This window comes from Microcebus murinus, chromosome 9, assembly GCF_040939455.1.
Source record: "Microcebus murinus isolate Inina chromosome 9, M.murinus_Inina_mat1.0, whole genome shotgun sequence".
Classification (NCBI taxonomy): Eukaryota; Metazoa; Chordata; class Mammalia; order Primates; family Cheirogaleidae; genus Microcebus; species Microcebus murinus.
The window spans coordinates 23,876,290-23,891,930 of record NC_134112.1 but is presented as its reverse complement, the minus strand read 5'-3'; the positions used below and the strand labels follow the sequence as shown (position 1 = coordinate 23,891,930).

The 15,641-nt window shown below is 40.3% G+C and overlaps 1 protein-coding gene across 1 annotated transcript in view; it reads left to right on the top strand.

Annotated features, from left to right (window-relative positions):
- Window positions 1-15,641, top strand: part of CREB5 (cAMP responsive element binding protein 5) — a 550,201-nt gene that overhangs the window by 239,107 nt on the left and 295,453 nt on the right. The window contains exon 5 of the mRNA XM_076006338.1: window positions 7,318-7,439. Coding sequence (XP_075862453.1) covers window positions 7,318-7,439 — 122 coding nt within the window. The remainder of the gene's footprint in view (window positions 1-7,317; window positions 7,440-15,641) is intronic.

The window sequence follows — 15,641 nt, the reverse complement described above, 5'->3', positions numbered from 1 at the left end:
TCCATTGCTCATGGCTCTTTGTTGGAAACTCTACTCAGTAATCCATGGACATTTTAAGGGAGAAGCCAGAGGGGCGATGGCATATCTCACTCCAAATTCTTTTTAGAATGAGTTGGGATATATTTTTTTAAAAACTGAATAAGTAAATAAGCAAATCAGTCTGCCCCCACCCCACACATTCACACATAACCCCCACTTACCTATTTGTCTTTGCAATTCCATTGATAGTAAAGGTATATGGTAACTTCCCACTACGTAAATCAATTGGATCTTTATGGAGCAGAGGGTGGTGGAGATGGCTTGCACTGGAGGACAGTGTGGCAATAATACCTTTTCCCATTCTTGCCTGCCCAGTGCCCATCACTGTGCCCTGTGCTTTCATACATGAGGTCATTTATCCTTGTCACTTTTTTTTTCATATGAGGAAACAAGATCAAGAGGATAAGTAGTTTGCCCAGAGTCCCTATCTGTCTATAATTTTCTTACTATACACCTGGATTTGGCAAGCTACACATACTAAGAACATCTTTCAGTCTTAGATTTATGTTTGGATATAAATCTATGAACTGCTTTTTCTTACATTATTGGCTTATCTCTTCAATAGTTATCAAATAGAGAAAATAGTCAAAAGTTGTTAGAAAGAGATTCTTCTAACATATTAGCATTGCAAGGAACAAGAGTTGTGTTCTAAAATCAGATTATCTCATCCATTGTGACAAATAGAATGTAAGTGGCTATTGGCATTTATAGGAGTTGTCACTCTCCCATTCATGTTTCTAATTAATAGCTGGCCAGGCAAAATGGAAGATTGAATAATTCCCCTGAATACCTCAGAGCACTTGCTCTGCAATATTCTTTTACCTATGAAAAGCTTGTAATCTTTATTCCACCTGGAAACCAGTCCCTTTTGAAGAAGAGTGTAGGGGAACTAAGGAAATCAGGGACTAAGTTGTATTGTTAAGCTTTGGCTTCTGATATTCAGGGAAATTTTTGATAATAAAATCACCCTGGTCCCTTAGTTCACTTGGCCATCAGAGACTTGGTCTCACCATGTTAAGAACCATTCTTACTAGCTTAGTGTCTTGCTCAAGCAAATTGAAATTGTGGCTTGATTGCTATTGGAACACTTGGGGTAGCCTACAGTTGATCTAGTTGATCGCAAGTAGGTGTTGAGTATTTACTTGTTTAATTTAAATCTAAATCTGTGTCATCTGGAGCTAGCTGGGCATGTGTCATAAGAGATGCCCTTGTCAGAGGCTTTCCTAATTGGCACTCGTGAGGGCATCTCGCCCGCTAGTTTTCTATCCTGGCGATAAATGGATTCTAGCTTATGGTTGAAGAATATGAGAGTGTGTCCCGTCTCTACACTGACCTGAATCATTCCAGCCAGGATGGTTCTTAAGCATTTCACAGCTACTCTCTAAAACTCATACTTGCCTTGGTAGCACTGCCTCTTGGGACGGACGCAGGGAAATAGTAACGTCAGTGTTGCTGCGAAGGTCCTATGGCTCCTATTGTATATTCACAGACAATAAAAAGGCACATTTATTGCAAAGAAGCTTGTCTGAAATTCCATGGAATTCTGTGAGTTGTTACAGATTACTGCTCTTATAAAAGATTATTTAAAATTTTTAAATTCTAAACTCTCTTAATTAGGGCCTTATTAAAATTCAGATAGGGACTAAAAATATTTTAAAGAAAGCATTTGCTGAAAAATTTATGAGATAAATATAATTACAAAAAGAATATGAAAATTACCTGAGAAAAATGCCTGTTTTGAGAAGCCTGACTCTCACTAAGATAGATACACTAATTCCAATAATTTTCTCTATTGATTTGAATGACCTCTTGAGGCATTCCATTAAGCCATATTTTTAGGGTTGGAGCTGTGTCGTGCAAATAATAAAAATGCATTTCCTTTTTAAAAATACCCTGTAATTAGAATGATCACTAATTCAAACTATTATAATTAGTCTGAATTAGTGAGGCTTTTATAGTATTTCTAGCCATTATCAATTTCATACCACATGCTATAAAGTTACTTTATATAGTCCTTTAGTGATACTGTAATTGAGAATATCAGACCAATAGGAAAGAAATTTTTGCTTAGGAAGTTAACACTCTTCTCTGGTACAGGATGAGTGCCTCTGTTTTTCCTTTATTTTTTTTAATTGATGACTTGTGGACTTGCCTTTTTCACCATGGAGGAAAAGGAAACATAGACACACATATAACTCAAATGTAGCTCTGAAACTGAATAAGGGAGCAACCTATTATTAAATGTAGAATAGACTAAACACTTTTTAAAAGAAGAATTGGGTTTCGAAATTTAGCTTTGTGTTTGTCATTTAGTTTTATGTTGGAATAATCGTACTTACTGGGGCTGAAGCAGTTGATGCTAGGCAGACTATAAACTGATGGGAAACTTTGCGAGTTCCTTTAAAAAAAAAGTTTTAGCCATATACTCATCATCTGCCCAGCTGATAATGTGGTTATGTGATAAAATTTCCTATCATACAACTGATGGGTGAATTCCTAAATCATAAGGCCAAGTTGTTGGCATTCTTCTGGGTAGATAAATGAGTTGAGTCTCAACATGGCAGGTATGCTTTGCCTAGCTATTTACAGAGGCAGTGATTCCATGAAAGGCACTCCTTTTTTTCAGGAAACAGGCCTAGCAAAAGAACCAGCTACTGAAATATGACAAATGTTGCAACGGAATTTTTTTTATCCCTTTTGGTGCCAATCCTTTTTGTCTAGTGAAGAACTCCATAACCTTAACATTTGTATCCCTAGCATCTGCTGAAAAAAAAAAAAAAAAGAAACCCTGGAGGACATGCAAAACAGTAGAAGTGGGGAAGATTCCTACTGGCACTTGCCCCAGGTGTGTGGGTCTCCCAGGAACCTGGCATGCCATTTGCACACTCTCTGCAAGAGGGTAACATGCAGGTGTTTATGCAGAGCTAGTTCAGATTTACAAAAGGAATAACAACTAAAAACTTTCAACTCCGGTAAAATTCAAACTCAGAAGTTATTTTTATTTAAGTTTAGTTTGAAATTTGGGGTTATCCCCTTCTTTCATTCAGATGGTCCTCACTGAAGTCGAAGCGCTAAAAGAAAGGTGAGTGGAAGACCTTAAACAATCATCTCAGCTCTGAGTTCTTCTTGAAAACCAGTTCCTGTAAGTCCTCAGAGTACCTCCTCTCACTACTGAATGAACACACCATAGATATTATCCACAACAGAGCATCAGCCATTATTATACAGGATATAGAAATTGCTGGTGCCATAACTAATTGGTGTATGCTCTTGGCTCTAAATAAGGCGTAATTTATAGGAATTTTAATTTATGGCCATGGGTATTACCCACTAACTCCAGGTCTGATTTCAGCAGGAATAGTTATTTGACAATGTGTTCATGTGGCTGAGAAATTCTGCCTCTGTTATTTAAGCAGTTGATAGATTTAGCTGTCCCCTTTTTGAACATTTGCACATTTCCTGGCTTACTTGGAACTGGTACCATGTGAGATCAAAGACAACTGGAGACCCTGTATTAATTCTAATAAATGTTAGAACAAAAGTTAAGCCCCATTTTCTGGTTCCTGTTGTAACTGGAAAGAATCGCTCATTCACCAAAAGAAAAATGAATTAAAAATTAGGGATAGCCGGGCGCGGTGGCTCACGCCTGTAATCCTAGCACTCTGGGAGGCCGAGGCGGGCGGATTGCTCAAGGTCAGGAGTTCAAAACCAGCCTGAGCGAGACCCCGTCTCTACCATAAAAATAGAAAGAAATTAATTGGCCAACTAATATATATAATATAAAAATCAGCCGGGCATGGTGGCTCGTGCCTGTAGTCCCAGCTACTCGGGAGGCTGAGGCAGGAGGATCGCTTGAGCCCAGGAGTTTGAGGTTGCTGTGAGCTAGGCTGATGCCACGGCACTCACTCTAGCCTAGGCAAGAAAGCGAGACTCTGTCTCAAAAAAAAAAAAAAAAAAAAAAAAAAAATTAGGGATAGTGTGCCTTATCTATTCCAAATGTGTATATATAGGTATATACTTTGCTTTTCTTGAACTATATCATACAGTAAAGCAAATCACATTAGGTAACAGCCCTAGGGCTTTCTTCTTGCCCTTATGCTCTGGGGGTGGGAGGGAAGTAACAGTGTTTGCTGCCCATGGCTTCCCTGGTCCCAGAGCTTTTTTGTTTCCCTGTTGAAGAGGTCCGTGACAATGGTCGGTGTCATTGCTATCCCTGTGCCATCCTGCAAGCTCCTTTGTTCATAGATGTAGATGGGTGCTGCTCTCTGGGAATAATTTTATTTAGAACAGACGAAAAACATCTCTCAACTTTGGGGATCGGCCTCTTACATGCTAGTCTCAATTCAGTTTCATAGACCATCTTATCTTAGAGTTCAGGAGTCTTATGGAGGGTGCTAGGATGACTATACCCTCTACCTTGAATCATGGCCCTCAACTTCTCAATCGCCAAAAAGACAAAAAAGCACAGAAGGATAAAAAGAAAATTGAAACCTGGTAAACTCAATTCCTGCTGATAACAAGTGGTCTAATATTTTAATTCTTTTATGTGATTTTTTTTTCAGGTTTTTAAATAGTGAAAGTGTTCCTGTAAGATAGTAGAGAGTTGGTAGGATTGTAATGCAGTTCTATCATATCAGGGATATAAATGATTCCAAGATATTTCAAAAGAACCAAGGGTTGTTAGGATTATCAATTGCCATTAAAATGATGTGATTCAATTTCCAAATTGGACCTGAGCAAGCCTCAGTTTCCTCATAAGTAAAATGGGAAAAGCAATTTTTACTTAATATAGTTGCTATGAAAATTAATGAGATAGTATATGCAAAGCACTTACCACCAAGCCTGACATCCTGTAAGCACCCAATAAATGAAAGAATATGTACACACACACACACATACACATACTCTTTTATTTTCATTCTCAAATCTTGTCTACTTAGACATTCTGTTCAAAAAACTCCTTTATCTGTGTATGTAGCCCTTACCTCTGACCTAACTATGTGTCCAACTTCCAACTATTACTCATGTTCCCATTTGACTGTCCTTTAAATAGTCATATATTTCTTTTGCCTACGAACAGTAACTTTTGAAGCTAATCCATTATGGTGGTGATTTTAGGATTTATGGAATCATAAAACTTTAGAGTTTTATTTGAAAGATGAGTAATATCAAGCACAGAACTTCCCTAAAGTCTCACTATTTTCAAATATATATTTCTGAGTTGTCAAAATTGTCTTTTGCGCACACGACAGAGCCCTTTGGATCTGGCAGGGCCAAGCATGGGATTTAGATTGTAAGGTGATCATGTCTGAAGGTGAGAGAGGACTTAGTGATAAGGTGGTTATAAATCGTGTGGCCTTGTGCAAGGAAGCTTATTTCTTCATTTCTAAAATAATACCTACTCTGCTTACCTCATAGAATCATGTGAGACCTAGGTTCTAGATCATGTGGGTGACAATGTTTGTTAATTATAAAATCCTGCATAAATATTAATTTTGTCTTCTTTAAACACACAAAGGTATATGTATATATGGGATGTACAGGTGTGTATGTGTGTATCTTAATAAATTAATTAATATGCTAGCAACAAAACCCAATCTTTCACATATCTCTTACCTGTAATGCCCAATTTCTGATCGTCTGAGGTAGGCTGTCTGTGGACTGCAAAGAGAGCTCAATATCTTGGAGATCAAGCTAACAGTGGGAAAAAAATGCAGATGGGGATTTTGCTATGTGGGAATCCAAGTCAGCCATCTGGGTGCCGAAAGTCCCTTACCCATAGGGAATCCAGAGACATTGCCTCTGAAGATGGGGACACCAAGTCACTTTCTGCTCATGTATGTTAAGATATTCTTTGAATCTCGGTGGATAGTTTACTGATTTACTGGGATTAACTACTCTCTATATGACTTAGAAAAGTACATAAAATTCTAGTTTCTTATAGGAATTTATAAATAGAGTGCAGGAATGGCAAATTGTTTTCAACTTGAGGAAACTCTTCAGTTGACCAGTCATGATGGCTTAGAGAGCTGCAGAGGAAGAAATTGTGAGGCCGAGTGTAGGTCAATGTCATAGTTAACCCAGCAGTGTCTACCACAGGCTTAGTGGGAATAACACAGTATGGAGTGGGAACAGCACTGAGGCCTTGGTTATAATCCTGACATTGCCACCATCTACTTGGCAGACCTTGAGCAAGACTGTTAATCACTCTCGGCCTCAGTTTTCAACTATGTGCAAAAAAATCAGCATGGTGAAACTTACGCCATGGTCCTTTCAGGTTCTTATATCTTCCGAGAAAGGGCATTTTACACAATTTTATTCATGTCAACTCAAGTGCACCTTCCCCAGGGAAGATGACATGTCCTTACTGACTACAAAGGTGTAATTCTACCCCACTCACCTTCTAGGATCTTGTGAGATCTAGATTCTAGAAAATGCGTGTGAAAATATTTTGTAAACTGCAAAGGCTGCATAAATATAATATTAAGCCACAAATAATGCCTTCAGCTCTTTCAGTTCTCTAAATACTGAGTTCTCTAGAAAGTCAAGAATATGAAAGAAATTCTTTTCCTTTTAAAGAGCATTCTCAGAACATTCTTTTGGCTATAGCAAAGGAAAATAAAATTAATAATGACATTTTTAAAGGATGAAAGCTGAATGTGTTTGACTTGGAACCTTTTATCATATTTCTATGATTCTCAGAATGAGAGATAGAATTTGTTAAATTTTCTTTCTCCATTAACAAAATGGAAATAACATGCCTGTTTGTTTCTTTTTGTTTGACATAAAAATTTACAAAATCTTTTTTTCCTTCCAGCTTCCCTGAAGTCAGGCTTAACATTGGCTCAGAAGATTTTTGGAGGGCCTGATTTTAGCTAAATCTTTTTTTTTTTTTTCAGTTTAAAAGAAAGAAAAGGGCATTCTCCAGGTTGCAATGTATATTCAAATGATGTAGACTCCAGGGAGGTGGAAGGCAGGATCTCCTGAAGTTGTCCAGAGGGAGCTTTGGCAAGCCCTCACATACTGTAGCTTTCTCTCTATCATGTTCTTTCTGCGAAGTTTATGGTTTTATTTTCTTGCATATGGTCCCGGTATTTAAAGGGCTGAGAGACTGTGAGTGGCTAGTAAGGCATCTTAATTAAGGGGAGGGGACAGGCTTTGTGAATGTAGCTCATGCTTGTCACTCACTTTTTATTTATTTATTTATTTATTTATTTATTTTTGTCACTCACTTTTGAGGAAAAGACCCATCTGTGATCACTTGGTCTATGTTTTCAGACCAGACTCCGACCCCGACGAGATTCCTAAAGAACTGCGAGGAGGTGGGCCTCTTCAACGAGCTGGACTGCTCCCTGGAGCACGAGTTCAGGAAGGCTCAGGAGGAGGAGAGCAGCAAGCGGGTAGGTTTGTTGGGACGGATGGATACTTCGACACGTGCCTCTCTACCACCTGCTAGAAACTTCCACGCGGAAACGAGGTGGCCCTGCAGAGGGTGTCGATGTGGCCTTGAAACAGTATTTTATCCATTTGTGAGTGTTTGTCTCACGTTTAAAAAAAACTGATGATCCCCCATTGTGGTAGAATCCAAACCTAGATGAATCATGGGCAAACTAGGTACCTGAAATATGAAATTCAAGCAAAAAAAAAAAAAAGAGAAAGTTATCTGATTCTTGAATTTGAGTCAGATAAACTCACGGACTTTTTCTTTACCAGTTGTTTCATTTTGCGAAGTATTTAACAGCAAGCCTTCCGTGGGCAGCGAGTGCAGAAGACAGGAGCCAAAGAGAACAGGAGAGTCATGGGAGTGGGAGGAGAGGGGAGTTCATGTGATTTTGGCCCAGGTTGTAACTGTCTGTTTTCGATGATCTTCCTGGTCATTCTCCACCAAATTCATAATTACTTCCTGGTTATATTCCCTTGTCATATTACTGAACATCTGTTGTTGCTGAGACAAATAGGTTAACTATAAACGTGGATCATTTGTTCTTAAAAATGTAGGAAATTCACTTTATGAAACCCTTCAGAACACATTCAGTTTTTATCGTAGTGTTGCGTTGGAATTTTAAAACCACTTTACAAGATTAAGGAAAGGAGATGGGGTCATAAGTAAATGTGAGAAGGATGCCTTTTAGTATTTTTTCCCTTGTTATGACAGAGCATTCTCGAATGCCCGCGATGTACTAAACAATAAATTAGACACAGTCTGTGAACTGAACTTAACATGCAAAAGGTGATGGAAAGGGAAGACCAGCTAGGTAATAATGAATTCCGCTGTTCCAGCTGTTCCATCCAGACAAGAAATTTTCAAAGCCTCTGATATTTCTCTGAGTGTTTCAAAGGCTTTGAGTCCTCCTCTTTGAGAAATTATAATAATCCCCCCCTACTAGATTTTTCATGTCACATTCTCATATCATAATGGTCAAGGGCTTGTGTTCAGTCTGTGCTGCTTTAAGAAAAATCACAAAAATAACTGACACTTACAAGATGGGCATGCTATCTCAATCCACTCGTTTTATGTATTTGTAATTAATTTTTCATTTGTGCCTGACTCTCTACCCCACTTCCCTGCCAAATGATAGGAAGTGTCTGTCCTTTTTCTTTTTTAAAACACTTATATAGTAATTATTACCAGGCAAATAATAAACTTGTGAGCACCTTAAAAAATCGACACAATAAAAATAGAAGACATGTATTCTATATTTCATTGCAATAGTAGATTATTCTTTAAAAGCCCCATGAAAATGGTGAGGGAGAGAAAGAAAGTCTGGCACAGTAAATTTCTTCCGGTTGAGCAATAACTTTAGTTCCTTTTGTAGATGTGTGTATGTACAAGACTGTTTGAGGGATTAAGTCCATTCATTTCTTGAGGTAGTTAACATGGCTTCTTAGATAAAACTGAACCATAAAGGAAGATGTGTACCTGGTCCCTACTGTCTTCATTTCTGATAGAATAGTTACAGTTTTCATTGAAGTGTATTCCCTGGATTTTCCTAGAGATGTTTTACCAAGAGCAGTTTCATGAAGCCCACGGTAGGGGTGTGGCTTTCGATAGTCTCCATTACATTATTCATGGCTTCCTATATGAAGCTCTGTGTGAGGAAATTCTTGCAGATCTGAATTCCAGGAAATGGTTTGCTTCCCTTGAGGAACCGAAATATTTTCTCCTCGTAGACTCGAGAGTCGCGTAACTGATTCTGTTTCTCTTTTCGCTTTGACTGCTAGGTTAACACAAAGCCGAGTTCACTGCTAAACGTGGAGAACTTTTTAGAACACTGTGTCTAGACTAGACTTTCAGTTCTAGTTTGTATTTTCTCTGGTTCTGATTTTTAATTTTAAAAAAAAACATTTCCATGATATACGTGTTTTATGAGTTACTTTCAATTTCTTCTGTGTTGAGAAAGAGTGTAAGTAATGACATTTTAAAAATTAAAATTAATTAGGCGAGCAGTGTTAAGAAAGAGGACGAGCACAGCTGTGGAAATATGTGTTTTCTCCCTTTTTAAATGTTGCTCAGAGCCATGTGATGACTTCATGATGCGTGTGTGGGTGGGGGCATCCCGCAGCCAGCCTCTCCCATGGTTTGGGGCCAGCCTCTCCGGACACCACCGTCTCACCCTCCCACCTCACTGGCGAGCACTGGAAGCTGGACAGTCACTTTCAGACTGTTGAGGCTTACTCTTCCTTTGCCTTGTGCAAACCAGAGGGGCCAAATTCAGCCTCGGTGCCTGTGACTACTTGAGAGTAGCATCCTCTTGAAGCCTAAGGCACAGTGACGCAGCCAGCAGCAAAATGGGTTGTGTTGGTGGCTTCCACCCTGGCATCTCTCTGGAAGCCATGGCACAGGGAAATGATAAGTAGGAGCAATGCTTCCCAGTCTGACAATGTACTTTCACCAGCCCCTGTGACCACATTTTCCCAGCTGTCAACATCCCTGGCATCCTGCCACCCCCTACTCGTTCTTCATTCATTCTTTCTCTGCTTAAAAAGTAGGAACGAGCAACATTTGGGGGATGGTCACGCTTGAAGCTCTGACTCGAGGGGGAAGGGGAGGCATGGGCAATACACGTAACCTTAACATTTGTACTCCCATAATATGCTGAAATAAAAAAAAAAAAAGTAGGAACACAGGTCCTTATAAAACACGTATCTTATCATTCCTGAATGTTTTCTCCTTCTTTCCTTTTGTTCTACATTCAGATGATTATTCTTGTTAATTCTACATCTTTAGCTCTCATCTGATTTCTTTTCTTCTGAGTCTTTTAATAAAAGACTTGCATTGGTCCCTTCTGTAAGTTTTAGTAAAGTAGAAGATGGGTTCATTTATCTGAAAAATTTGGTATAAAAGGGTTCTTGCTTGAACTTTCTAAGGATTTTATACAAAAATATTGGAAAGGTTGGGCTGGTTCTGCCCCCCACTTTAAATTTCTAGCTGCAGTTTGGTCTGGAATATTCGCTTAAAGAGCAAATAGAGAATCGATCCTTGCTTAGCCCATATGGCTGTCCATTGGGGGAAAATTCTGTTCCACAGACCCTATCTCTAGTCCTGAAATCCTTTTCCAAGAGCATCCTAATGTGTGTACAGAACGAGGTCAAGCTGTAGGCAGGCCATGCCCTCTGGAAAAAGGCCTCAATATCTGTATCGATATCATACATAAGAGACAACACATTCCACAATTGCCTCAATTTTCCATGTTAATATAAGCTCATAGCCTCATAACTCTTTAATCTGAGATTCTCTTCCCTCTTGGAATAGCATGTTGTAACTCACTAGCAGGCATCGCATATTTCAGCTTGCTGATGGCTTAGAAATCAGGCTAGTCCATACTCTGAAACATATGAGAAACTTTATTCATCATTTGTCATTCGAGAAGTATTTTCGAGTGCCCAGCACATGCCAGGCACTGCCTAAGGCATGTGCGAAAATACTACTGAATGAAGATGATAAAAAGCAAATAAACAAACAAACACCCCTACCTCCATGTAGCTTGCTTCTAGTGGGCAAGACAAACACTAAACAAGTGAAAAACATGTATAACACGTCAGATGGTGATAAGTGCTATGGAGAAAAAGTCATCAAGGAAGAGGCACAGGGAGTGCTGGGGGAGGCCGGAGAGGCCTCGCAGGTGAGTGGACACGTGAGCAGAGACCTGGGGGAGCAGAAGGCCTGAACCAGGTGCATGTTGGGAGGAAGCGTGTTCCACAGGTGCAAAGACCTGAGACTGGATGGTGTTCTCTGTGTTGGGGAAACTGCAAAGAGGCCAATTTGGCTGGAGGAAGGTGTGTGATAAGGCTGGAAAGCTGAGTGTGGGAAGGCAGATCCAGGGAGGCCTTGTAGGTCATTTGAAGGGCTTTGGCTTTTACATTGAATGACATGGGAAGCCGTGGGACAATTCTGGGCAGAGCAGTGATAGGACTTATGTCTTAGAAAGATCACTTAGGCTGCCAAGTTGAAGGCAAACCATGGAAGGGCAGTGGCTGAAAGAGAGAGACCAATTGAGATAGTATTGAAAGACTCCAGATTAAAGATGATAGCACATTGGTCCAAGGTGGTGATGGAGGGGTACCTTGAAGATAGAGCCAACAGGATTCGCTGGTGGATTAGATCACAGAGTAACAGAAAGTAGAACCAAGGATGAAATCAGGTTTTTGGCCTGAGCAGCTGGAAGCATGGGGTTGGCTGAGGGAGGAGCAGGTTTGAGGGGAAAATCGAGGGTTTGTTTTTAGACTTGTTAAATGGAGGTACTGGATCAGCAGATGGATATATAGGTCTGGACTTCAGGGGCAGATGCAGATTTGGGAGTCATTGTCGTGGAGATGGTGAGGCTGGGAGGATCGCCTGAACCAGGAGTGAATCGAGATGAAGCAGAGAGGTCTGAGCACGGAGCTGGGAAGAGTCTTCTAGAATTCTCCAAAACAGAGGATTCAACTCCCCTCTGGGCAGAGATGACACAGAAGACAATGAGGCTTAAGGAATGAAGTCAAGTGGGGACTCCAACCCTAGCAGCAATGCTGAATGAACAGTCAGCATTGGAGTTTGTGTTCCAGGTTAGAGGAAAGCAACACAGAAAGGTTTTTAAAAAAGGAAAAGGAAGGCTGGCTGCGGTGGCTCACGCTTGTAATTGTAGCACTCTGGGAGGCCAAGGCAGGAGGATCGCTCAAGGTCAGGAATTCGAGACCAGCCTGAGCAAGAGTGAGACCCCGTCTCTACTAAAAATAGAAAGCAATTAATTAGCCAACTAAAAATAAATAGAAAAAATTAGCCGGGCATGGTGGCGCATGCCTGTAGTCCCAGCTACTTGGGAGGCTGAGGCAGGAGGATCACTTGAGCCCAGGAGTTTGAGGTTGCTGTGAGCTAGGCTGACGCCACAGCACTCTAACCGGGGCAACACAGTGAGACTGTGTCTCAAAAAGAAAAGAAAGAAAGAAAGAAAGAAAGAAAGAAAGAAAGAAAGAAAGAAAGAAAGAAAGAAAGAAGAAAGAAAGAAGAAAGAAAGAAAGAAAGAAAGAAAGAAAGAAAGAAAGAAAGAAAGAAAGAAGAAAGAAAGAAGTAGGTGAATTTACTTTTATGTGTATTTGCTTTAAAAAAAAAGAGGTCATTAGGTCATTACTCGCCATCAAATTGGTACTGACTGATTAACACTATGGTGCTCAAAGCGTGGTGGTGTTCACCAGGGATTCGGGGGTTCTGGGGATAGTCCCCCTTCTGAGGGATGTGGTGAGCATTGTGGAGGGGAAGGGCATACCTCTAACCCTTGCTAGGGAGAGGCAAAGATATAAAATATAACCAAAATGTTAAAAGAAACCAAAACAACATTTATTGGGAGTCAGGCAGGTGGGGGGGAGGGGATGGGTATATACATACATAGTGAGTGCGATGCGCACCATCTGGGGGATGGACACGCTTGAAGCTCTCACTTGAAGGGGGAGGGGAGGCAAAGGCAATGTATGTAACCTTAACGTTTGTACCCCCATATGCTGAGATAACAACAACAACAAAACAACAAAAAGAGGTCAAATAATGCACATCTAGAAAGTGCAAAGATAGCATCATCACGTAAGAGCAGTTGTGTGTATGTGTGTGTGTGTGTGTGTGTGTGTGTGTAAGGAAGGAAGGCAGCTGAAGGACTAGCAATGAACTCCTTTGTCTTGCTGAGAGAAAGAAAACATCACAGCCTAACGTGGTTAAGGACTCAGAAGATGAAAAGCGCGGTATATAAGTGCTAAGTGTTGTTATTCTCCCATAGGACCTAGGGCTGACTCATTATGCTGATGCAGCAATAGCAAATTAGGACATTTCCATGCTCTAGAATTCCTACCAAAATGATAAAAAGTGCAGTCTATCCCCAGAGAGCATTGACTGTTTAACACATGGGGAACAAGGGACAAGCTACAATCTTAAGATCTCGGGTCCCAGCTCAACGGGAGTCACAGAACAGAGCATGGCGGGGTCAGCCTCAGCTCCGAGAAGCAGGCTGTTCAATCTGATTAAGTTCTGTACCTGGAAATCATGTTAGCTGATGCCACCGTGACTTGAGGTGAAAAGGTGCAGGGAGGGAGGCACTTTGCCTTCTCACGCTGTCTTGTGCCCGGCCGCCACTAGCCAGCATGGCCGCTGCCTGGGAAGGGGACAAGTGGTACCGGATGGAACATAAAAGACACCGGATTGAGCAAACTTGCAACAGCTGCATGTTTCCGGTTATGCTAACGTGTTGCTTCTATGATATTTGTGTAAAACAATCCCTCCCTCCCCCCAGAAGTCTGGAGAAACAGAATATTCTGAAACCTAAACTCAGTTTTATCCAGGTTTTGAAAATGTCCCCGTGTTTGCTTAATCCTAGTAGATGAGACTTGCTTTTGATCTTTTCATTTTTTTTTTTAGCAGCATTACTGAAAGGAAACACCCCCTTGACAATGATATTGGAGATGACAACCCATTTCTTCTCCCACCCCAGTGACGGAAAACCCCAAGGCCTGTGTTATAAGGATTCATTTTGTCTTCCCATTTCAGCACACTCCAAATGTAAATGACTTTCACCTTTCTCCTTCTAGGTTAAAATCATGCCCCCATCTTTGGTGGAATTTGATGCTGGAAGAGAATTTGGCTTGATCTTTGCAACCCACTGGGGGAATGACTAAACCAGTGGATGAACTGGAAGCCATTTCATGTGTTTTAGGTCACTGGGATTTAGGAGTAATGAGTACAATCTTAGCAGGGATTATTAAGAGTTGGTATCTACTTCCACATAAGTGAAGGAGTTAGGATATGCTCTTAGATTCCACCTCAACATTAGAATGGAGTAGTGGTTTTTTATTAACTCATAGGGTTTCTTTTTATGATTCGTTTTTGTTTGGTGGAAAGTCAAGGTGTCCTCAAAGCAGCTAAATGCATAGTCTATTGTCTTGCAAAGAGTGAGAACTTAATATCACACATGTTTGATGTGGATTATGAGGGAAACTCACAGCTTAGAGGAATACTTGCTGAGATGGCTATCAGATAGTCATTCATCATCTCTCTTGGAAAGTTTGTATATTTGGATAATTTGGGCTTTCATAGACGAGTCCTTACAACCTAACTTTCACAGCAAATAAAAAAATATTTTACCCCTTGAGACTGAGGACTTAATTTCTAATGTTGAGTTATTTGGCAGCTGGTGGCTATGTCTCCAGCTGCCAGTGTTATAAGGCAGATTGACAGGGAGAGGTGGTCATGGCAGTAACTGCAGACAAATGTCGTCTAGCCGGTGGCAGGTTTTACTGTTCTCTGAGTTTAGTATTAATTATTTAAATTATTTACCATAGGTTTTTTATTTCTATTGCTATTACATGACATTTATTTTGGCAAGATAGAGGTCTCTAGCTGATGTCTTCTTGAGAATTGGTCCAGAGCGTTCAGAGGCTAACGTCTGAATTAGAAATGTTGCATGTTCATTTCATGCCTGTGATGGGCGAGGTACTAATGTTTCCACTTGAAGCTACAGAGTAAAAGAGGTTAGGAGAAGGATTGGTCCCTATTTAATATATAACATGATGATTGCTAGAGGGGAAACTGGATGCTAATTTTGGGAACATCTAGTTGTGTTGGAAAGATTGCAGGATAAAATAGTATTTTCTCGCACCAGTATTTCCTGTTCCGTTGGGACTGGGTATGGTAAATATACAAGTACATACATATTTCTGAAGCATATTCAGGTTCATATAGGATATTTTTGAACATGTGATTAATGACAGTTTGATTTTAGTTAACAAGGAATAATTAGGAATGGTTATGCTATTAATAGTTTCCACATTTGAAATGCAGAGAAAGAAACTATCAAGAGAGACAAAAGGAGCAATGCTAGGCGCTCACTAAGGAGGACCAGTGGGATGTGTGGCATGTCCTGGCGTCCTATCCCTTTTCTCTCCCATCTCTGCTTCCTTGCCTTTTGGATGCATCTAATCTCAGGTGGTTTCTGTTTACAACTTCTCTTCAGAAAACCCAGACTTTCTCATAGCTGAACAATCAACTCCACCCAGGCAATTCTTTATCTGCACATCTAACCCTCACCTTCAACCTAAGTATAAGTGTCTAGCCTCCAGCTGTTACTGATGTTCCCATTTGACTA